This window comes from Fulmarus glacialis, unplaced genomic scaffold (assembly GCF_000690835.1).
Source record: "Fulmarus glacialis isolate BGI_N327 unplaced genomic scaffold, ASM69083v1 scaffold45881, whole genome shotgun sequence".
Classification (NCBI taxonomy): domain Eukaryota; kingdom Metazoa; phylum Chordata; class Aves; order Procellariiformes; family Procellariidae; genus Fulmarus; species Fulmarus glacialis.
In genome coordinates this window covers 1,771-26,270 of record NW_009193012.1, presented here as the reverse complement: position 1 = coordinate 26,270, position 24,500 = coordinate 1,771, and the positions used below count along the sequence as shown (strand labels likewise).

Genomic DNA, 24,500 nt, shown 5'->3' with positions numbered 1-24,500 from the left:
AGCAGGAGAACATAACTAGTATAATTTATACTGAAGAGCAGAAGAGAGATGCATAGGAAAAATAAGAACTCATCAATATTATTACAATGATGAGAATTTGTTTGTTCCTGGTTTTGCTATGTAATCCACCTCTGCCTCTCCAGATATAACTAACACTCGTTTTGCCCACTCACTGAATGTGACAGTGGTGTAAATTAGAAGTACCAGTCGCGCTTGATATGTATCTTTTGTCATCGCTACCTCATCTCTGAAATGGCCCAGGAATGTCCATAAAATTGCTTCTGCTTATACCAGCTGTCATTTGGCCCTGTGTGTTTGTGTAATAAAAAGCCAGCTCCCTGTGAACTCAGCATTATACATTTATTTTCTCCCTCTCTCTCTCTCTCTCTCTCTCGTTCAAGTGGAAGCTGGTGTGCAAAGTGGTAAATTAAGACCCAAAATGAGGAATATGTACAAACCCCTGTTACTTTACTAGCCTTTAGTGAGACCTTTGAAGTAGGTGACTTTTAGTAGTGACAATGTTGTCATGGGGTAATTTGCATTCAAAACAACTCATATTATTTGCTAGGAAAGGTTGAAGTACATTCACTGTGTGTTATGTGCACTGTGCCAGCAGCTACTCTCAACCCTTGTTCACCAGAATTTGTTTTCATTTTAAAAAGTCGGTCTTTATATATAAAAATGCAAATAAAACCTAAAAAATGTGAACAAAGTATAGTGAAATGTTTGCCAGTCCACACAGTGCTGGGAGCAGTAGATCTGATAGGCGTGAATGGATGCTATTTGGCTTATTAGGGAGGTTACTCATGTGTATAGTTACAGTGATGATTTCAGTGTCAGTAGTAACTATTTTTCACCTTGCAAGCAGAGGAAGTGGGAGGTCACATAATTACTTTATCACATGTTACCTTAAATATCTCCCATTTGGTACTACTTTCATTTTTTATTCTTATGAAAACTTTAGCTATAGCAGCACCACATCTCTTTTGTAGTCAAAATACCAGAACTAAGCTGCCTTGCAGAGGTCATGGACCTCTTCAATACCTCATGAAAAAAGAGCTGAGCTTGAAGAGTGCACAGATCATTTTAGAATGGCTTTACAATTTACTCTGAATGATGTCTCTGAGACAACTCCTGTCAGATGAGCTTGTTTTGAGCACAGAACTTTAGAGAGCATCATGCTACCTATTCTTGCCAGTCTGACTCAACTAGGAAAGGTAATGAAGAAAATTGGACATGCCTGACTTTTTGATATCTTCTCAGATCTCTGGCTTTTGAGAGACTAAAATAATTGGGAGCTGAAAAATCTTTGTGTAGGATGCATGACAATAAGCTTGTTAAATTTCCTCTTTTTAAATGTCCCTGCTCCATGTGACTACTGTAGTCAACTGATGTTTGATGCTTCTGCAAAAAAAGTAGTCATAAGCTCACTTTCTAATCTCTTGTCTATGCTAAGAAGGCTCATTAATTCACACTTACTGAGGCAAATGATAAACGGTAAACCCAAGGCAACACCTGTGGCAGCAGTGAAGCAAGGAGCAAACAGAACCTAGGAATGTGATGGGAAATGGGGTTTGTTTATAAAAAGGAATGTAGTAAATGGGATAACCTTTAAAGAGCTGGCACCAGTTCCTTATAATTTTGCTGTGCTGTAATTACATAATTTAACAGCATTTTCACATAGCGTTTTATGTTATCTGAGCTATGTTGTTTCATACATGTGTAATCGGCAATAAGATGCATGACTTACTGACGTGGCTAGTAGAAACATTAGAAATACGGATAATGGGGTTAGAAACTCAAAGTTTCAAAGAAAGGTTAAAATAATTCTTATGGAGTCTGCAGCTGCCTGAACCATTTGAACTAGGGATATTAATACAGCCTGGAGGATAGAAGGTCATTTGGCTTCCTTCCCAATCTTGGCTAGCCACTTAATCTCTATACAATAAACAGTATTGCTGTTCCACAAGTTATTCTGGATTTTTTTTTTTTTTTAATCAAGAGGCATTACTTTATTGTGTATTCCATTTAAGAGAAAAAGATTTGTAAGAGAATTCAGAAAGGTTCCTGGTAGTAGATTGACTAAATGTGATATGCAAATCACTTTAGACATGCAGCTACCCATTGAAAATAGCTGTGTGCAATTGTCCAAGTCATCTGGGTGCACCCTGTAATTACAGAAGAATCCAGGCGGTCTTTAATTTTAGGCATTCATGCCTTTCATCCTTCTTAACTGGACCTGACCACGCTTCTAATTCACCCATATTTCCAGTAGATTGCCCAGATGTTTCATATCTTTGCTGGAGCATTTTAGATGAACTGGAGTGTTTTGTTTGCTCAGAAGGTTAGGTCATGCTAAAAGGAGCCCTTCGTCACTTGTTTTGCGTCTTAGGAAGTATTTAGAACTTGCCTATCCAGAGCTCTAAGCTTATATGCTTCTTTGATAGAACCTCTTTGCCTGAAGCCCTCTAACATGTCCCCCACCAACTAATAAATCCAGTAATAAATCCAAATTAGATTTGCAGTTTCATGCAGGTATTGTTAAAGGTGGGTGGGTGTAGGTAATCTTTGGAAGTTGCCTTTCAAGGTACCTTAGTCAGATTTTACATTAGAAGGGTCAGAGTTCAGATATGCAGAGGTGTGGCTCATGAAAAGGGGGTTCCTGCTCAGACACCTGTGTCTAAACATAACCACGTAAAAACACTGAGCTGCAAGACTTCTGGTCTGTGGAGGAGATGTGGGTATCTGGTTAGTGATAAGCAGGAAGGATTGCAGAAAGCTGAGCCAGTTAAGAGGGAGCTGCTATTGAAAATAAGGCAATTCCCATTGGTTTATCCAGTATGCTTATTTTAACTAGTTCTGTCTTCATTATTTAAGTTTATATTCTATATGGGCTGAACCTCAATAATTAGCCACTCTGGCATGTTCCCAGTGTGCTGTTCTGTACCAATGACTTCTGAGAGGCAGGAGGGCATATTGTGTGCTGGCGGGGGAGGGTGGGAAGAACGGTGCAGGCTTTCTTCTGCAGAATTCCAGGATAGCTTCAAGCTGATTCATGTCTCTAATTTATAATTCTGGGTCTTATAGAGAAAATTATGACTCAGAGAGCCATTGCTGTGGGCACAGTAACATCTGCATAGCGGGAATATCTTAACATACTCAGGCTGTAATGAAGAGCGTATGATGTCATTGTTGCTTCTTACTGAGGACTTGGAGTCAAAGATCTAGTGAAATCTAATGGGGTGGTTGTTTTTGCCTCAGATAAACAAGAAATTGTTTTTAATGAGAACAGATCACACAGATTTCCCTGTGTGTCTTTACCGTGGCTCTCATAGTGCTTTGTTATCTGCAAGCAAAGGTCCTGTTCCTGGGGTGGGAGGCTAAGGTTAATGACTTGCAGGTGTTTAGTGTCTTTTAGACTTGGCCTGCCACTAATATCATAGATAATACATTTGCTCTCTAAATAACATTGCCTGGATTTTTATGGTTTTTTTACTTTGTTTAATATCAGGTACTTTAATATTCATAGAAATGAATCATACTGGGTACTTTGGTATTTTCAGATAACTGTGCTCCCTGGTGTGCTTCCAGATCTCAGTCTCTTAATATTCCTAGTGCATGTATAGTAGCTCACTCATGAGTTTTCATTTGAAGTGAATGAACTGTTTTCACTGACAAGAAGCCTGAGAACTACCCTGGAAATAGTTTAGTCTGGACACCTCTGTGCTCCACACAGTCCTCTGCCCACTATCCCAGCAAACTTGGTACCCTCACATCTTTCCATGCTCCTTTTTGCCACTCCACACAGGGTATGTAAAGATGGTTTTGTCATCATGCTATAAAAACACCCCTCTTCTGGCCTGACTTTCATGTTCTTTCAAGATTTTCAACTACACCACCCCCACCTCCCCAATTATTTTCTTAGCAGCACCATGGAAGACCCAGGTCAAGTGCTGCGTAATGTGGATATGATATGTCTGCTCCAAAGGAAGCTAGTAACGCCGAGCGCTGCAGGCCTAAGCTACTCGACACCCCTTGACCCATAGTCTCTGGTACAGATGTCTTTAGCAGTGTGGATTCACTGATGGTATGCTAAAGATAGACATTGGAGTACTAGTGACCATGAGACATACTGTGACCATAAAATGGCAAATTTTTCACCCTGCCTAATGAGCACTACAACTCAGTTTGATCTGCAGTCCCTATTCCATTTTCATATTTCTCCCTACATTCATTCTGCATACACCCTGATGGTGCATCTTCCTCCTAAAAGATGCCATCCTATATAGGTTAACTTCTAGGTCTCTCATGAGAAGCCACATGCAGTTTTTCGGAGCTTGGGGTGGGGGTTCTGCTGTAAGCACACTGGGAGACAGAGAAATCACCAAACTCTCCATCCTGCAGTTTGGAAGTGTACATTAACAACCAGCATGTACACAAATAGCTCTCACATATTCATGGACTGTGTGTTGAGGAATAGAGAGGTGTGGCAGAAAGACTGAGACAGGTTCCTCTGCCAAAATACTCAAGAGAAGTGAATAGTTTCCAAGGTGTTCATTCCCTAAATTGTTTTCCTTTTTTTTTTTTTTTTTTTTTTTTCTGGCTTCAGCGGAGCCAGAAATCTTCCAAGAAATCAGAGTGCCTCTATTTTGACTTAATTCCTCTTGGTGTGGTGTAGTGGGGAGGTATTACAAGTAAAGCTGCAGTGTAGCAAAACACAGAAGGTCACTTTTCATTTATCATGTCCTTATATCCCAAACTGAAAAGTAGTTAACACAGAATCCAAGATGAAATGCCAGAGAGGGGTTTATACCATGTATGAAATGGAAATCCATTTGTTTAGAGGAAAAAACCACAATTCACTGATGCTTGTTGGATGTGAAAATGGCAGCTAAGTGGTTCTGAGTATGTCTTAGTGTTTGTTGTTGTACTATTAACTGAACAGTTAAGCTGAACCCTCAAACATTCATTTTGGGTTTGCATTTAGGACAAAAATTCAGATTTAAGTTCATTTTCTCTGTTGATCATGACATACCACTTTGCAGTAGATTTCATCTGTGGTTTAAATATTGTCAGCAGAACCCCATCCTTGAACTTTTGCTTGTTTATAAGACTTGGATCCAAGAATTACTGAAGATGACTGGCTGGACAATGCTGTTGGAGATGTGAAGATTTTTGGACCTAGTTCTGATTTTATTGTAGACATTAGCACTTCTTATCTCTAGATATTGTTAGATGGGAGGAGGAGAAGAGTTTTAGGTACAGTTAAAACTACAAAGACAAGTAAAGTTATCAAACTGATGATGGGCTGGTGAAATACTGTAGGAAGGAACAGTTTTGTATCTCGTGTCTCTCATAATAGCATCATGAAAACGAGGATAGGGTATAATGTTCCCACACAAATATGGCTTGCCTTTTTGTCTAGTCCTGTTGCTTAACTAAGGTTTTGTTTCTTCCTGTTTCCATGGCCTTTGGCAGAGGGGGGACACATGACCTCCATTTTCCATTTCTATCATACGATATAAAATGAGAATATTGGCATTTGATGGTAGGCTATTTGCTGGTAAAATATATTGGCCTCAGTAAAAACACTTCTGTAGTTTGGCAGTCAGTCCTTTCCCACTAACTGCAGGTTGATAAATAGTAAGTAACTTGTTTGTCTGAAACGTCAAAAAAGCAGAGTAATCCAGCTTCAGCCAATTCCATAACACAAAGTTGGACTTCCATGGTGTGACTTTATGAATTAGACAAAGCTAAGACAGCTTTCAGAGCAAAATATTTTTTTTTCTTGTGATGGTACCCAGCTGCTACGTCGCTTTTCTTTTATCTCCATTGACAGATGTTAATAGAGCAAAATATAATGTGGTGGCTGGTGCAGTGCGGTAATGTCTGCTGCCGATGGCCTGCTTTCTGAGCCCATTAGATTTGTAGATTTATTACAGCCAGAGTATTTTAACCTGAAATATTCTGTACTGCTTCAATTTGAGTCATGTTTGGTTATGGACATTTATTACTAATCTGAAATCCTGTCTGACTGGACAAAGTCCAGGTTGGACAACTAATCGGTGAGGCATCGTAAGTGAAGAGCATATGCTAAAATACTTCCTGTCTGCGTTTTAGTGCATCTGCATTAGCTTTTGTATGAGAGATGCAGTAAAAGCTTTGTCTTCTGGGAAATCTTGAAAGAAACCAGAAAATAGCTAAATAAAGAAAACAAAGTGGCAGAGAGTCCGAGTTGAAGTTCAGTACATAGGAAGACGTGGTTGGCAAGAATGATTTGAGGGCAACTCCGCACCTGCTGTAGTGTGAGAGATGGTGCAGTACCATCATGTCCTGGAGCCTTCCATGCTCCAGCAGCTGTTACTTTTCTAAGCAATATCACTTAGTTCACTGTTTTGTTTTTAGCTGGTATTTGGAACTACAGCTGCTACTACAGCAGCAAAACTTAGCCATGAGAATTCCTTAGTGTGCGGGTATGGCTAGTCAGTGCAAACAAGAACATTAGAAAGGTCACCTTGTTCACAGGATCAGAACTGGGCCTCAAGTGTATGTTTAACTACAGCTGTGCCTCATGAGAATCCCTGTGAAAAACCTTGAGTGCACCCTATACTCCCAGTAATCTTTGTATTTTAAAGGAGTTCTTTATAGATGGGCTGATTTTAAAATATCATTTTCTGTTTCTGTAATCACTCTAATCCACCTGTTGAACGTAGCATGTTCTGGACTTCAGTTGTCATGAGTAGTGAAACTGGGTTTCCTCTGTGCACCTGAGTGCACCCTTGTAATAAGTTATGTGACTAGCAAAGAAGAATCCCACTGTCTAGCAAAAAGGGGAAGGAAGATGTTTTTTGACCACTTAAACTTGCAGCCATATTAGACTATTTCTTTCAAAATGTTTCCTTTTCACTGCCTTCCTGTTGGAGTTGGCAGTGGTGGGAGTTTTGCTACAGACAAGTGAGAGATTTTTCTAGCTCAGCTCTGGGGTTTCAGTTGGGTGTTTATTAATGTATCCATGCCCCCTGAAACATTGCTTCCTCGAAAAAACTCATCCTTGTTGCCATGCTAGGAAATGCGTGAAGACAAGATTTAAAGATTTCTTTTGTTTCTGTTCCGAAAGGATCTTGTATTGTACTTGTTACCAGTGATGCAGCCACATTAATTTGTCAGTGACTATGGTAGTAGGAGTGTGAGCATCAGGAAACCTCTGTTCTCTCCTCAACTACTTCTGGCTCATTTTGTGAATTAGGGTAAATGATTAGATTCTATATCTCAGACTTCCCATTCTTTATCTGCCTTTTGTTAAGTGCTCTGTGATGTGCAGATGAAAGATGCTGCGTTGATAAAGAATACAAGAATGCAGACATGCATTTGTGCAAATGATTGCAAACTGGGCACATCTGCCCAGCTCTTGGAAAGCTGCCCATTCAGCCATTGCTGTGGCCAAGTTTGAGCCTCCCTCTCACATAGAAGTAAGCACATTCTTTATTTAGGGCTTAAGGATTATTAGTTAGTATTACTATAACTAACAGTATATAACAGTATATATATACTATGACTAACAATACTACTGTTAGTACTTCATCAGTTTGATATCACTTTTGATAAGGGGCTGAATCAAGTCATAATTGTTAATTACACATTCTCCTTAAAGCATGTGTGTGCTGTGTAATATCAGAAAGATAACAGTGGTCAAATACACTGATTACACTGCCTCATCGTTCTACAAATCCATCCCTCTGTTACACATCCTGAGACAAGGAAGCATGACATCAATTACAAAACCATTTTAAAATATCAGTGACTTCTGTTGTAGGTGCTGGAGAAATCATATTTCTGCCATTCTGTAACTGAAAAGGACCAAATAAAGTTCTTCCTCTTGCCAGCACAGGAAAATTGCGGGTGCAGCATGTGCTGCACATGGTATTTCTCACCTTCTAAAAAGCATTGGAGAGAGTCTCTCTGTTTGGGGCCTGGTGTGAAAAACATTTAAGTCCCTAATAATCCCTGGTCTAGGACTTTGAAACTTGCCACCCTACTTGCTATCTTTCTACTTGACATGAAAAAGAAGGGGAGAATGGAAAATGTAAACCTATGTTCCTTTAATACTCTGAGGTTTTGTTTCATGACTGCATAAAAACTATTGTTTGGAGATTTTTTTATTGTGTAGCACTATTCAGGGATGGTTCATGTTTTCTCTTACAGAATATTGATATTACCAACTTCAGCAGCAGCTGGAGTGATGGGCTGGCCTTCTGTGCTCTCCTGCACACATATTTGCCTGCACATATTCCTTACCAGGAGCTCAACAGCCAGGATAAAGTAAGTTTTGTTGTACCTGCTCCTATCCTATTTCCAGAATTCAGGGTGAACATTATCCATTTTGATGGATATGTGGTGGAGACACAGTGTTGCAAGATCTTGATCTTGATTGGTACAAAATAAGTAGATGGTAGCAACCGCAAGAGACAAGTATCAGTTGAGAACTTACAAAGCAAACAGGCTGAATGAAAAGGGGAAGGAAACCAACGGTGAGCTCCTAGAGAGAAATGCAGGGACTAGTGGATAAAGAGTTAGTGACAAGTTGACTGAATCCAGTGAGTGCTGCGGATAAACATGAAAGCAACATCCCTTTTGAAAGGCTAAAGCATTTCTGGACTCCTGAGTTAACAGCACACATTAACAGCGCTGGGTCAGTAGGCAGACAGATCATTCATTGAACTACTTGGACAGCAACGTATCTAAAAGTCGGACCATGTCACCACATTCCAAGTATGTTAAGACCCTCACAAAGGGAAGGAACCTGCATTTACTGGATTTACTTCAGACAGCTAGTATCTATTACAATAAGAACTTCCTTATATTAGTTAACACCTCTTCAGAAACCTTTCACGCATAATAAAGGCAGAACCTCAGTGGGGTTTTTTGCCCAGTTGTAATCAGTTTCACAAGAACCTATTTGTTAAAAACAAAGGGCTGTAGCTTGGGCAAAAGTAGATGAGCTATTCAAAGACAAAGAACTTGTTTGTGACTATACCTTACTAATACAAAAAAGTGTCTGTCTGAAAGTATTGAATCTAGTGTTTCTCAGTTTTCAAAAATAACCTGTTCATTTAAACTTACTGATTAACCAGATGCAAGGTAGGGTTCAGGAGTCATACTTTGATGATAATCCTTTTGAACTTTTGTTTTATTTTTACAGAAGAGGAATCTGCTGTTAGCATTTCAAGCTGCTGAAAGTGTAGGCATCAAACCCAGCCTGGTGAGTAACCTTTTAGCAAGGGAAGGTTTGCTGCATACACTGTTCCAAAGCCTTTGTTGCCATGTGGCCAGTCAGTCTGCTTGCACTGAAAATGTTCACATAGTGTTAGGGAAGGCTGCACCACCATCTCTGAAAGTTCGTAGTGTTAGGAGAACCTCCAGAAAAAATTTGGGGAATCACAGAATTAATATAATTTGAAGGAACTTCTGGAGGTCATCTAGCATTGAAATGAGAGTATTGATTATGTCCTCTTCTTGGAAGCTGATTCCAGATGATTCCTATTTTCATGGGTAGACTTGCCTGTTAGACTATTTTCTTTCCTTTTGTTTTAGTGTTTTAAGAAACAGAAGGATAATTTCTTTGTTAAACTGTTTTAAAAGTCTTTTCTAAAATCAGTAATATGATGACAAAGAAGAGATAAGTTTAATATGAAGGAAAAAATATTATGGGGTTCATGAGCTAAAAACAGAACCAAAGACATGCAAAGAACCAGCAATTTAAATGAGGTTATATAGAGAATTCATCTTTGATTGCAGATGGAAGAAATATTTTCAGAATGTAAAATGCATATGGCTGTTTAACTAGTTTGTTAACGAGTTTCAGAATTGCACTAGGCCAGTAGATCATTCCCATGGACTTTTATACTGTATGTGGCTTTAAGGAGCTCTGGAGTGGAAGCAGAAGTAGTGTCCAATAGCCACAGCTACTCGGAGGACCCAGTGATGTTCCCAGTGGTGGTGCTTGACTAAATTTTGACAATGTGTCTGTCCTATGCAGGAACTCAGTGAGATGATGTACACAGACCGGCCAGACTGGCAGAGTGTGATGCAGTATGTCGCCCAGATTTACAAGTACTTTGAGACCTGAAATGCAGAGCAAGAGGTGGACAGAAGTGGGGAAGAGAACAAAGAATGCTACAGATGCACTCGATCACTTTAAAAATCCACTTGCTCCTCTTCCACAACCAATCTAAGCTCTTAGTTTGGAAAAAAGCTCTTCCATAATTTTGATTACATCTGGGACTGCAACCAAATAAATATCCATTGTTCATCTATACAAACCAAATTAATCTGTAATTTTATTCTCACATGGAAATTACAAAACATTTTCGAACACTCATGGGATATTTTTGAAGAGGATCCCTTGTGCTAAACAATGTTTGCCTCAAACCAGACTCCACCAACAGGAGACCTGCTACAAAATGAAGTTCTAAATCAATGTGGACTATGCTGGCACTCAAGGGAGGCTGGGAGATTAATATTAATACAAAAGCTCACAAAAAATGCTGCTCTTGCCAAAACATGCTTAACTCATCCCAAATACATGTTGTTTTCTTGCCTCCATATATTTTATAAAACATCATGACAGATGCACATAGGTGTGTAGAACCTTAACCTGAGTTATTCTTGCACATCTGACCCAGTAAGTATACCAGTTTGCTTGTCAGCAAACCAGCAGGATAATAACAGGATCATTTGTAACTCAGAAACCACGCTCTGTCCCATCATCAGTTAGTGAAAGAACTCTAAAGATCCTGTTAGGTTCTGGGACTTAATTTCAGATCAGACAGAAGTAATCTCTTTGAGGAAAAATAGCTTTATTACTACAACTTCGTTACTTGATTACTACGGGAAGCTGGAGCTCGGTTTCCCAGCTGACTGTGCAGGCACAGTTATCATAGGAATATTGCAAATACAAATTACTAGCTTTAGTTTGCAAGGTGCCAGTAATCAGGTGGTGACTCTCTAAGCAATACAGTGACACCTCAGTAGTTCATATTTTTGTGGATTAAGTAACTTCTTCTGTGTTGATCCTGTATAATCAGCACAGGTATGTAGTTGCTGCGTAGAGGCACGAATCTTGAGATAGCCTGTGCCCTGTCCGATAAAATGTAGTCCATGTTACATGCTTGGAAATGATGTTACCCTATAAAGGAACACAGTAATATATTAGTACCAATGGAAGTTGCAACTTCACAAGTTACAAAGAATGTAACTGGAACCCCTCCCTGTGTCATGGAAATCTCTGAGGCGCCAGAGAATAGCTTTCCAGCTCAATAATACTAGTAAATTAGTAAAATGTCTGAAACATACTGTTAAATTTCCATTATATCATTCCTCTTATTTCACCTCATGAAGTTAAATTTTCTGTTTGTCTCCAAGGATAGCAGGATCAAACAGGCTGCTTAATTTTTTCTAGGACCAGGTCTTGGAGAGCATGCTTTGTACAGGACCTTATAGAAGGCTGCCTAGCTGCTTTAGAATATGCTGGTAGAAGAAAGTTGTTGTTTAGTTAGCATGTTTAACCCTGTGACCAGACTTGATGCTTTGTGAATGTTAATCATAGGGAGCTAGGGATCATTTCTCTCTTACAAAAAATAATAGTGCGTGCTCACTGCTCTTAACTCATGAAATAGAAACAAGCGATTTCACAGAAGAAACTTGGTTTCAGGTTTTCTGGGGCTTTGCAGGTAGCTGATCTCAGCCTCTGGCTTCCCCACAGTGCTTTGTTGTTTGTTTTTTTAATACTATTTAATTAGTAAACAACCTATTTCAGACTTTGGTTTTCTCACAGCAAAATAAGGGATTAAGGGATAGGTGACAGTGACCAAGGTCAGTGAGTGTATTGAACAGAAAGGAAGTTGGAGCAATGCAGTGTATACCTATTTTGCAGGAGGAGAAAAGCATCACTTGCTCTTAGTTTTAGTCTGACACTTATTCTAATTCATCGCCCCAAGGAAAATCTGATTCCAATCTTTTGAGAGTCTGTGTGATAAAAAAGGACAGTGGCACACACTTACGGTGCCCTTGCACTCTGTGTCATCCTATACTGTGAGAAAGCAATTGTAAATGCTGACCAGAGTTATTTCTTTGCAAGAGAGTGCTTTCTAGATTGAATTAACTCTCCAGTATTTTTCAGCATACACTCTGCCATCCCTAGAGAACATAGGATGAGCTGCTGTAAGTGTTCTTAGATATGAGTCTCCGGTTATGTGATAAGTTGGAAGAGAAAAATAGCTGCTAAGGAGAGTTCATTTAGGAAGGCAGTCACACTGCAGAGCTCCATTGCCTTGTGGATGCAGCAGGCTCTTTTCCCTTGAGGTATCCATTGGCAGAGATCCCAATTCTCTCCAACGGGCTGTAGTTTAAAGCATAGTGAAGTCAACACAGAAAATTCCATATTCCTCAGTGGGCTTTGGATCAGGCACTCGCAGGGATGAGAAAAACTGTTTTAATTCCCAGCGTCTGGTAAACATTTCAAAGTCAGAGGGCTCCACTTGATCTAAAAAAGAACGATAATCTTAACCCTCTGGTCACTGCAAGCATGTGTTCCATGTGAGTGTCAGACATACACTATATACGTATATTACCTAATGTGTCAGTATTGTTTGTTTCAAGTGTTGTAGTGATGTTTATTCCAATCTGTTTCTCCAAGACTTATTCTAACCTTACAAACCATTCTGTTTGATCTAGCAGCTTTTTTTTTCCAAATGATTTTTGCGAAGCAATGTTTCTGTCATCTTTCTGCAGCTTATTCTCCCATGCCCTGCAGTAGCGTAGACCAAACACTAATTCTACTCAATTCTTAAAAAACTTGTACTTATCTAGGAGTTAGAACAAGGAGCTGTCTGTCAGTAGGGAAGAAGATACTCAGTTTCACCATTTGCTTAATGTTACTTTCCAGTCCTCAAACCTGCAAAACATCTCATTTTGAAATGCTGATACTCTGAGATTGAGAGATGCTCTTCCAGATTATTTTTTTATATCAGTAATATTGTTTGTTTGTTCATTTAACTGTATTTTTTCTTCCTTTTGAACCTTGTGTAGTTACATTTCTAGACCTGGATTTTCAGAAATTACTCTTGTTTTTTCATGCTGCCTTAAAATTTGAATATGAATTTAAATTTGTCCCACAAAAGATGCTGCAGACCAGCCTGATTTTCAGAAAATCTACAGGCCCTTGTAAGACATCTCAAATTTCAACTGCAAAATTAAAGTTTTAGCTGCCTTTAAAACTAGAGAGTTTGTTAACTAAGTTATGCTAGAGGGTACAGGGATAGTCTTCTAGATTCTTCATAGAAGAATCCTCTGAAAATGTCCTAGAATGGAATATGTGATGATATAATATGGATGGTGTAACGCATTATCAGTAACAGTTTGCCTAAACTGCCTAAATGATTTCTGACTTTGCCTCTTAGGAGTAACGGATCTTTCCCTGATGCAGGCGGATGAAATCTCTTCGCCATGTCACCATATGCTCCCTAAATATACTGTCACTCTTAAACACACCTGCACATGCTTGTATGTATGTACTTGGGTAGTCTGTCAGACTAGAAGACACCAAATAACTGATTTTGGATGAGCACGTGAGAAGAATAGTTAGGATGGGGATTTCAGTGAAGTTCCACAGAGGGATATCGCATCGTGTGACTGTTGTACTATAGCTGTTAGAGAGCAAAGGAGATTAAAGTGTGAAAAGTATACAGTCTGACTCCCAGAATTTCTGGTGAGTCATAGAAGGTACAAATTGTTTCATGGCTTGGGAGGGTACAGAGGCGTTGAGAAGCGAGCCCAGAGTCAGCCCTCTAAGAAGGTTTTCTAGAAAGGCTGATGAGCTGTTTCTGAAAGTATGCAGTGAAACTGAATGGAGTGAAAGCCCAGCGTGTGCGAAGAGGGGCATATATGGGACATACGTACCTGGGCCTTTGTGGACAGCAAAGGGCATCAGCTTGAGAGTCCTGACTGACTGTTATCTTGAGTGACATTTCTCCTAAGAGTGCAGCCTGGGGTGGATCTCAGAAGATGAGGAGGGAAGAGAGCACAGAGCTTGCTGCCTTTGCAGGTTCCCTTCCTGTGCCTGTGACAGTCATGGAAGTGCAAAGGGGACAAAGATTTCCTGGTTCTTCCTGTGCTGCAGCAAGGCAGCCGTACTAAGCAGAGTGATTTTTGACTTATGCATGTTCTCCTGTTTCCTCTCAGTGAGTTTTGGCAGGTTTTCTTTTTGTAATTCGAAGTTGTTTTTTACAGGTTTTCTCTATGATTTTTCTTGTTTTATATGTGCAACCAGTTATGTGCAAGTTTTCTGTCCAAACCAAATAAGTGCACGCTGGCAGAATGGTTGGTTCTTCCCTGTTTGATTCCTGACCTGGGACTTTTCAAACTCTACCTTTTTGCTTCACTGACTTTCTCGCTTTCTTGGCAATGAAAATACGAGCATTGGCTCATCAGTTTGTTTGTACCTCCCTCATCTTTCTGTGCTTATGGTACCGGGTCTTCCAGCAGGAAGTATCTGACGGGGCCAGCTGTTTGCAAAGCTGTGCCTTGTGTATCTGATAAAAGGCAGAGTCTGTATGGGATGAGATTATGCATTTTCCTGTCAGAAGAGGGCTTTTGCCTAAAAAGACTCAGGGCACTGAGCATTAAGACATTTTTAAACCCAGCAATAACTTCGACTATGCTAGACAATATTGGTTTTTACCAACTCCAGTGCCATTTAGACTCGCTCACCAATATGGTGTAGAATCAAGCTTATAACTGAACTGCAATTAACATTTTTCTCAGCTGATGATCTCTACGTTTTTGACTTGCACGTGTGCCAAGTTCCACTGGGCAGTGCTGGACACAATGTTTTTATTGATTGTTGGTCCAGGCTTGAGTTTATCGTATGGGATAATCACCTCTAACAGTCAAGTACTTTTAGCTTTCTCTGTTGGGTACAGATGTTACATGGTAATCTAATTTATACAAAGAGCACATTAGAATGTATATACTAGGCATTGCCAGATTTGGACATGCTAATATTTAAAGATTAACATTATTAAAATGTATGATGCAAAAATCTGTGTAATATTTCTAATAAATCTTTTTCTGTTTCTGATGTTTGTTGTAATGTTTCAAATATCGACATACAAAACAGATTCTTCTGCAGTCTGCTGGGAAGCAGGACTCCCTGGAGAGTTTTTAAAAGATACTCATGGTTCATTGATTCTCCTATGCTGGTAGCAAAGAAAATTTGGTCAGAATCTTCTTTTTGTAAATATATCAAGTTCCATTTTTTAAGTAACTGAGATGCATTTGGATGCCTTTCAGAAGATTGTCTTGGGGATAAAGGAGTGCAAGAGGGATCTCAGTTTCTGAAACAAATAATATTGAAGAGACAGGAGGAAATAATCCTAGTGCAAAGGCAAGGAAAGAACACAGAAGAGACCGATATGTCTCTGCATTAGAAGCTCTTAAATGACTAGAGGATTAAGAAAGAAGTAGTCAAAAAGTGGAAGCGAGGACTCATGACGGGAGTAAGTATAAAAAGTCACCAGTAAGCTAAGAGGCAAGACGAGTTACAGCTCACAGAGTACAGTCCACCTGGGAGATGGTGGCAGGACATTACACACGATGCAGGGGATGAGCACAGTACGTGCATAGTCCTAGAAAGAGATTCCTCTGCTCTTCAGCGAAACAAACCATACAAACATAAGAGACTGGAATCCTACGGGCATGCCAGTGACCAGACCTGGCACTATTCTGTTTCCCACCACAGAGAGGACTCGCAGCTGCTGATCTTTTGAAAGGAAGCCAGGGCGTCCTGACTGAGTCCACATCTTGCAGATTGAACATCACCATCCGACTAGTGACGCTACTACGGAAAAGGAAGGTTGTGTTGCAATTTCAGGTAGGGCTGAGTTATGGAAAAGAGGGCAAAAATAATGACTCCCTGTCAAAACTAGAATGCCAGGCAATGACGCTCGTGGTGACATAATGACTCCCTGTCAAAACTAGAATGCCAAGCAATGACGCTTGTGGTGACGTTTATTATAAACACTCTCCATGGAGTAAAGCAGGGCTTCCCTTCTAGATGGTATCCCTGGATAGAATTCCTTTTCCCAGCCTGCACAAAGAGGGCTGTGGAGGCCTGCCTTTGCTTCTGAGGAATTCAGCCCCATGGATGCTGTGCTCCAGCCACTATCCAATCTCCGTGCAGAGCCTTCAAAGATGCTGAGATTAAATTCCGGAATACTTTTCACAGAGGCTGCTTTTATCTCATGATTGTAGTGGCAATACTAGAACAATCAAAATCGCTGAGTCAGCAAAGAAAACAAGAAGATAAAAGAAATGGGCGTTTAAATCTCTTCAAGACTCTCAGGTACGTTTGTGTCCAGCTGGGTAGATGAAACCTCATGGGAAACAGCTCTCATTTACATAATCCAAACTACTTTGCCTTTCTCCACCTAAGTATCGTGTTTCAGCCCTGGATTTTTAATGCTGGGCTGATCCTTTCTTGTGGCAATGTCACAGGCAAAGCAATGTTGTTTCGATGATTTGTCTGATCTGGGTAGCTTTATCTCCTGGACAAAGTATGGCCACATGAAATGGCAAACTAGAGTTCCTAATTTTTTCAAGCTGCCACTGCACTTTATTTTGAAGGTTTGCTGTAGATCACTTAGAAAGCACTAGACTTGATATTTGCGCCTCGGTTGTCTTCTGCAAAGGAATTCTCAGAACCAGCCCTGTCTCGCTATCTGGAAATCTCACCATCACCAGGAATGCAGGCTCGTATTATGCTTAAAGTGTAAAGAGCAGGACTCTGAATATTTAAGTTCATTGGTTATGTGACCCTGGAATAAGGCTAAGGTTCATGTCTGTCTGTCTAAATTCCCAATCCTTTGTTGATCTCTGGGATATTTTCTCTATCCTTTTGTCTGTCCTTGTCTTTTTTTAGCTATAAAACCTTTGGGGCAACAGCTGTATTTGCTAGGAGTTTATACAGTCTCCAACCACAAGCTAGAGTTAATATGCAGTATTATAATAGAACTAGTTAATCATCAGACCAGATTGGTTTTGTAGTGTTGTTCAGTCCCAATGGGGTGACATCCTGGTTGTCTAGCCCTGCTCAGGGAAGCTGTGATCTCTCCGGAATTCCCACCTGTATTTGTGACACAAGTAGAAATTATCATGTAACATGAGCTGGACAGGTTGGCATTCAAAGCTGCGTGTGACCAACTACCTCATTTCCATCTTCCTGTGACCCAGCCGGATCTTGGCTGAGACATGAAGTTGGTAATTTCTGTCTGCATGTTGCAGTAACTGCAATACGTGAGGTTTTTAGGGGTTTTTTTCCCATGAATCAAACTGTTAGGTGTGCTTGTAGGACATTATCCTTCACGTCTGGTAGCACCCAACAATGTTTCGATGGGGATAGACTCTTGAGTCCTGGGATGTGGAAAGGCAAAAATCCTTTCTGCCTTACAGACCAGTGAACAAAAATCACACGTGATGAGTCTCGGTCCCATTCTCTGTCTGTAAAGAGATATGAATCTCCTGAGACATTGTTGACAATCTGTTCTTTGTGCAGTATGGAGATACCAGTGGGTAACAAGATACCTGCTATTGCAGCTACTTTAGTTCATGCTTGCTTTGGTTTTAAACGAATGATCAAACAAGATACCTCTGTTTGTTGGCTCTTTAAAAACCTGTCCCATAATCCTTGCTTGAACTGTAATTGCTACAAAACACAAAGTCATGCTATCACATCATAAAAAATACTCGTGTTAAACTGGATCCACTGCTCTGCTGCTTGACTTCAGCAGGTTGCTGGGCTGTGCCAGTCCCTTTGCCATGGTAAGCATATGCTGGGGAGCCAGCAAAAATTAACAGCCCAGCAATCAGGACCTACAGTTGGAAAGGATGTAGGACAGTTCTTATTTTTGTCAGAATTTGCTGTATTCAGTCATTTGCAACTATTAATGTCTGTGAATTCCCTTGTTATCTTTCATAAAGTAGATTCTGCTTAGGAACAATTGATTCCGAAGCCCTGCTGTCTCTTACTGCCGGACTTGGTGTTTCCATTACTGAAGTAAGCTGTTAAATGCTTACAGGCTGTGCTATCTCACCTCTTTTCAGAATATACTCCAGATGCTTTGATTTATTTTTGGGAGAAGCTGGATTCTCTGTGGAGATTGTCAGTGAGTAATATATGTGGATATGTTTGCAAGTGGTTCAGCAAGAGACTGAAAATGAGAGTTGAGGCCAATATTTTCCCAGGATTATTTGTGGCTGGTTGTAGATGGGGTGAGATGAGAAGATTCAGGACTGCTTTGCTGCTTAGTGTGCTGTCATTGCCAAGCATCTCCTAGTGCCTAGAGAACATAGATTGGAGTGGAAAGAATAATTCCTTTCCTGACTGGTGCACATTCTTCTATGTGAGATGGAGAGGTTTTTATTTGTTTGCATCACCACAGTGCCTCTGACCCCATCATGAACCAAGACCTCTCTGTGAACACACAGACCTGCTCCAAACATGGATTCCAGCATTTTGAGGTTCGTGTTCAACTGGAGCCCCTGAGAGAGACAGATGAAAGCAAGGTGCCATGACCTGATCTATATCTGAAGCTGAAGACAACGCAGACAGTGTAATCTAAAGTTTAAAGCCCAGAATGAGCACGAGGAGTCTTCCCAAAATGGGAACTTCCATGGGAACTGAGGCAGGTGTGCTAGTCACAAACATGGTTTCAACCTGTGTGAACCCATTTGTGGTTCCATGACATGTGATGAAAAGGAAAGTCTTGTTTTCAGGAAAAGCTCGTTAATACATTTTTCAGCCTCCCCCATCTCTGAGCCAATCCTTTCATGTCTCCCCTTAGTTATCAATAATGTTCATTTTACCCAAAATTCCCAGGCTCCTGATACCTAAATGGATGAGAACTCAGATCATGGTTCTGTTACAACTTCCGAACTACCCTGCTTGCTTACTTTGAGTGGCCATTCTGACTCCTAGCAGGTCTTCCCAGAGACACTGGGCTTCAAAATCTTCAGAGACATCATGCTTTCTAGAGAACATCACCACCAGAAATTTTCCTGGAAGAGCAGAAGTTTCTGTAGTGCTGTAACTCAGAGTGGCCAAGTTTTAAATTTGGCTTTTTAAAGAGCGTGTGGCTCAGGAGAAAGGAAATGGGGTGGAAGCTGCAGTATGCAGGGAGCAGTTCCTTCCTGACCCCTATATTGACCAGCTTCCAGAGCCAGGCAAGCATCTTACCCCATCTTCTTGGGCTGTCCAACTACCAGTGTCACCGGAGTATATAAAATAACGACTTTGCACCTCTCCTCTTTTTAGGTTGCCATAGCTGTAGTGATGTTTGGACAGGAAGTCAGTGCAGGTGAGCATTAGTTGAGAAGTTGTCCTGGTTATCCATGTGCTTAAAAGATATAAGCCATAATAGATGGTAGAGGAGCACAAGCAATACAAGTAGAATAAGGAGTCTTCCAGATGGAGAACTTGATGGGCTGCAAAGGTCAGAACCAGGTGGCTGAGGTCTCATAGGTATATCTTTTCATAATTTGATGCTGGAAAACTACAGGCGCAAACTCTGGGTAGCAGGACCCTGAAGTAAATGTCACCCAGAAAAGATGGCAGGCAGATTATGGGGGCAATCAGTGTTTTTTATTGAGCATAGCAGGAAGAAAATGGAAGCTGTAAAATGCCAATGTGGGTAAACATTGTTCACATATCTAGTATGTGAACTGCTGTCCCTTCTTAAGTACATAGCAATGACCGAGGTTTTATCCTTATCCACACACCATGAGCTTAAGCTGGTTAAAGAGAAAGTAACAAGATTAGAGAATTAACATGGCAGCAAGTGCTTTTCCTAACCTGCTCCACACAGACGGCTGTACACCTTCTGTGCAAAGCTCCATTTTACCACTTCTCTTGGCTTAAAAAAAGAAAGAGTATATAGCAGTTCAAACCCTTGTTCCACCTTGATGTGCTGTAATTTTTATCTCCTCAGACAGCTCATCCTTTCTCTCTCACAGTAAGCCACTCCCACACCCTAATCAAGGAAGCGAACGAACTCCTCAGGTTAGTGATTCAGCAGGACATACCCAATGTTCTCCCAACAGGATCAAGCTCCTGAGAAGCGAGGCTACCACCACTGCTCGCTTGGCTTTTTCAGTTGTAAAATGTCTGTTATTTTCCTTGCCAAAGCAAGAACTACAGCCAGGGCAGTTACAGTGAAAGCAGTGAGCATGGCCTCTTGCTTATTTGTAATGCAGCTACTAGTATTCAGTTCAGACAACCCAACATGTCTGAATAGCACAGCAATAATAATAGTAATAATAACATCATATGCATAGCTCAGCCCTTGAGAGCAATTGTACTGCCAAGGCCCTGGAGAGCCATTCTGCAAAGGGAGAGTTCAGTCTGAAGCTTGTAAAGGGGCTAGTAATATAAATAATAAATAACATGCTATGGGATAGCGTGGTCTGCGTTCTTCAGCTGTGATTAAGACATTGCTTTCCTAGCGACTAAGCTAGGAGGGTTTCTGAAAAAGTCTTGCAAGGGTGGAAACCACGCTAACCAAGTTCTTGGGCTTTAACAGTGTTTAGCACCAGGTTTACATGGCACTTTTGCCAATAATTACAGAGACTGGACAAAACAGAAAAATCTCATCTCTTTATGATGGAGAAATACAATAGGGGCTGTAATAATGTTCAAAGAAGTTTTGAGTGCAAATTCAGTATTTGCTGGCAGCTGAGTGTGGAGCCAGAGTGGGACGGGAAGGCTGGTCCCTCCCTCTGCATTGGCTGATTTGAATTTTTTGTGTGTATCCTGCAGTTTTCCCTTTGCCACAGCTGAGCTGCCCTTAACCCCTTAGTGACCTGCGTGGATCTGCCCGGGAAGGGAGGCTAGCTGTTAGAGGTCGAGGAGGGTTTTCAGGGCTCTAGCTGGGACCTAGGACACTACAGGTTCATGGCTTCTCTATATGCTATAGCTGTCCTCTGGCAGTTGGACGTAATTGTAATAGTAATAACAGATTATTTACAAATCTTGGTTCCATCTTGCACACAGAAAACAGGCTGAAGGCTTTGAATCAAATCTCGCTTTTCTCTAGAATTTGAGCATAATTCTATATTGGGAGCAGTTGTGTTGCACTAATTCAAGTCTTCTCATTGAATTCATTTGGAGCTCCAAATGTCACATTTTTGCATAAAGCAGAACGGCTTTGAACTGGGGATAAGAGCGCAATTCCCTGCGCTGTCCCGGTTTGGCAGGGAGCAGAATCACTTCTCCTTATTGTTGCTGTGAAGTGTTGACTGGGAGTGAAGCCCTGAGTTAGGCTTGTGGAGCAGGGACTTAGCAAGTTTGTTTTCTTGGGGGCATGGAGTTGTGAAGGTTCTGCCCAGGAAGCAGCTCTAGCTGTGAATGAAGCAATCGCAGGTTGTTTGAATTGCAAACGGCATCCCTGCCTGGCCAGCTTCACCCTGGGCTTTCCACTACTGGTGTTGGCCTGGAAACGTAACAACGCTCCCTATTGATTTCCCTGGGGAAATTGGCTGTGCCAGCTCCACCAACAGAAACGAGACAACTGGGCCCAGTACCTGCGGGGAACCCTGCGCAGGTGAGACCCTGCAACCAGGGCTCAGCACCGTAGGGCTTCATACGCTTTTGGCTTGAGCTGCAGTTTTCATTTAAAAATACTGCTGGAAGAGGTACTTGGCTTTTCATCATAGAAGGTGGTTAGTAAATGAAATCAAACACATAGAGATAAATTAAAGATTTCTTCAAAATGGTTATCTTCATACCCTGGCCTCTGCTCAGCCAAAATCCTTCCTTTTTAATTTCACCACTGTTTATAGTTTATTTTTTTCAGTCTTGTGGTGACTTTTTTGTTTTCTAATGAAAGGTGTAAGATATAACCCACAATTTATAAAGAATTCACACACCTGCATTGTTACAAGGTGAGTTCTTGCAGATAATTTAAAAACCAGTTTTAAATTCCAGGATAATACACATTTATTACCTGGCAATCACCCTGGGGACTAGGAAAATCCAAGTTTGTTGATCTGCAGTTTACAGTCTTACCGTGATTTTTCTGTTTTGTTTTCCAAGGATGTCGCAGACTTACTGAAGTCTCCAGTATGGAAATAGTTTTCTCTGGAATTTCACCCTCTGCTTTCCTTTCCCAGTCTCTTCCAGAAAAACGCCTACAGGGATACAGTGGCAAACCTCACCTTTGGCCATTCACCTCCATCACTGTTTACTTCAGAGCTCATCTGGAATCTTTGACATGCTAATGCTCGGCACAGCAATGCAGGCAATAAATATTCAGGCAGAGCTGAGTACTTGTTTCACCTGCCTGCATACCAAGGTAGCCTCAAAACCCCTCTTCCCTTCCCCTGGCTTGTGTAGACTGCGTGTAGTTCAGCCCGTCGGTGGCAGTACCACTTTGAAGAGGGCTTTTGTACCTGCTGCATGGTTTACAGGTTATGGTGTGTCTTGGGAATCCTTTCTTGGAGTCAGGTTCAGGACAAGCTATGTCTTGTCCTGCAAAACAACGCAGCAGTGCTAGTGAAGACTTGAGTGGTAATGGGGATTCGGTTCACAAGGCAGTGCTAGTTCGGCTCGGCTGATGGTTCCTATTTAGCAAGTTGTGGCCGAGGTCTGTTGCCCCGGCAGTCAGACACAGCCACACGACAGACATAAGCTGGTTCGTAGTCCAGCTCCTCGTGTCCACCTTGCAAATCCCTACCATCGCCACTGTCACTAGACATTCCCTTCGCCGATGGTCCTTGCGGAGGAGACAAGTAGTGAAAAGGGGTTAGAAATGCAAGTGCCTCCTGGGGAGACACGTGTGTGGAGGCTTGTATTGGGGGGTACTGGCAAGGTCTGGAGGAAGAGAGAACCTCTGAGCCTCCATGGACACAGAAGGATACATACCATGGCATGGGGCTGTGCCACGGCCTATGCTCCAAAACAGGGCTTGTCCAGAAATCCCTGGGGACTGCCTCTGCCTCTCCTCCGTATTCCCCCTTATTCTCTACGGGCAGTTTTAGGATGGAGCTGCCCCTTCGCAGAAGGGGATGGCTAGCAGCTGCTTTGCTTGCGAAGCCACGAGGTGCAGGGCTAATGCGCTCCACCACCCAAGTGCCACTTCTACTCAGTACCGCAGCTCTCGCAGGCTGATGAAGGGTTGCCAAAGCCGACATGACGGATGTGCCTGTAGCAGGAAGACAGATGAACCTTTTGTCTGGCGTGCACCTTTTTTTTTTTCCCCTGTTTTTGATATCCAGAAGATGTCTGTGTCCCTCTGAAGCACAGACTCTCCCACTTGAGTGCTTGTTACTCCTCTATTTAACGTGTGCTTAGCGAGATGGCAAACCTGGCTGCAGGACCAGCAAGAACATCTCGGCTGTCACTGGCTCAGGAGCTTTTTTTTGTGTTTGAAGACTTGCCCCCGCGGGCTGCCTGGGCCCCTTGTCTGGCGTGTACGGAGAAATGAGTGTTAGTGGGGCTCCTCACTAGTTCTTTGTGGCTGGGCCAAGAGTACTGAAGGTGTCAAGATAGAGGTTGCTGGGGAAGTCCTCACGGAAGCCCGAGGCTGCGCAGAGGCACAGAGGCCTCACACAAAAGAGATCACAGAGGGCTGCAGGAAACGCACGGCCTCGAAAGCGGCAGCTCTGCTCCCCCGGGGACCGCAGCGACAGAAGGAACAGCACGTACAAGGTCGGTGGGCTTCTGCCAAACCAGAGACACGGGCTGTGGCCACACCAGGGTGCTGATCCTGTCTCCCACTGCATCGCCATTCAGAACGTGGGATCTGTTTAAATCTGTTTCCCTCTGAACAAAAGAGCCAGATTAGTTCTTAACACTTGAAAGAAGCAGATTGGGGCTGGTGCTGTTTCCTACATGAGTGTTGAGAGGCAAATACCCAGAGTAAAATAGAATCCAGGAAAATAATAGTAATGGTGATTCATTTGTCTCTGACATCTTAGCATCCAACGGTGCTCCAGTGACCTGTTGCCATGTTACTATTATGCTCTGGTTCTTGAATGGATTCCACAAGCTGCAAGCTTTGGGCTATATTTACCTTGCTAATCGTCTGACTTCCTTGTTCCTTTACAGACTCTAGTATATAAATATGCACATTGTCACCTGCGGATGCATCATCTTCAGAGCCCCAAGAACTGCAGAGTTTCACAATGCCTGCTCGGATGATTGCTTTACAAGGCCAGCACGTTCAGTCAGTATTTAACGGTAGGGTGTACAATACCATCTATTTTAAATCAGGGCTCAAAGAATGCAGCTGGAGGGCAGAGTCTGTATCTCTGCCTGGGAATGGGCTCATCCTACTGCCAGCAGGATTTCACCGTGCTTGGCACAACAGAGCTGAGCACGCTTGTCCTTGGCTCCACTTGCAGCTAAGTTGCATTCGGAATAAGTTCAGTTCCATCAGTTAACGCCAGAATAA

The 24,500-nt window shown here is 41.7% G+C and overlaps 1 protein-coding gene across 1 annotated transcript in view; it reads left to right on the top strand.

The window, feature by feature from the left end:
* LOC104083711 (cytospin-B-like) overlaps positions 1 to 10,392 on the top strand; it is a 20,365-nt gene extending 9,973 nt beyond the window's left edge. Inside the window, exons 3-5 of the mRNA XM_009587292.1 lie at positions 8,203 to 8,319; positions 9,200 to 9,259; positions 10,037 to 10,392. Coding sequence (XP_009585587.1) covers positions 8,203 to 8,319; positions 9,200 to 9,259; positions 10,037 to 10,126 — 267 coding nt within the window. The 3' untranslated portion in view covers positions 10,127 to 10,392. The remainder of the gene's footprint in view (positions 1 to 8,202; positions 8,320 to 9,199; positions 9,260 to 10,036) is intronic.
* The last annotated feature ends 14,108 nt before the right edge of the window (positions 10,393 to 24,500 follow it).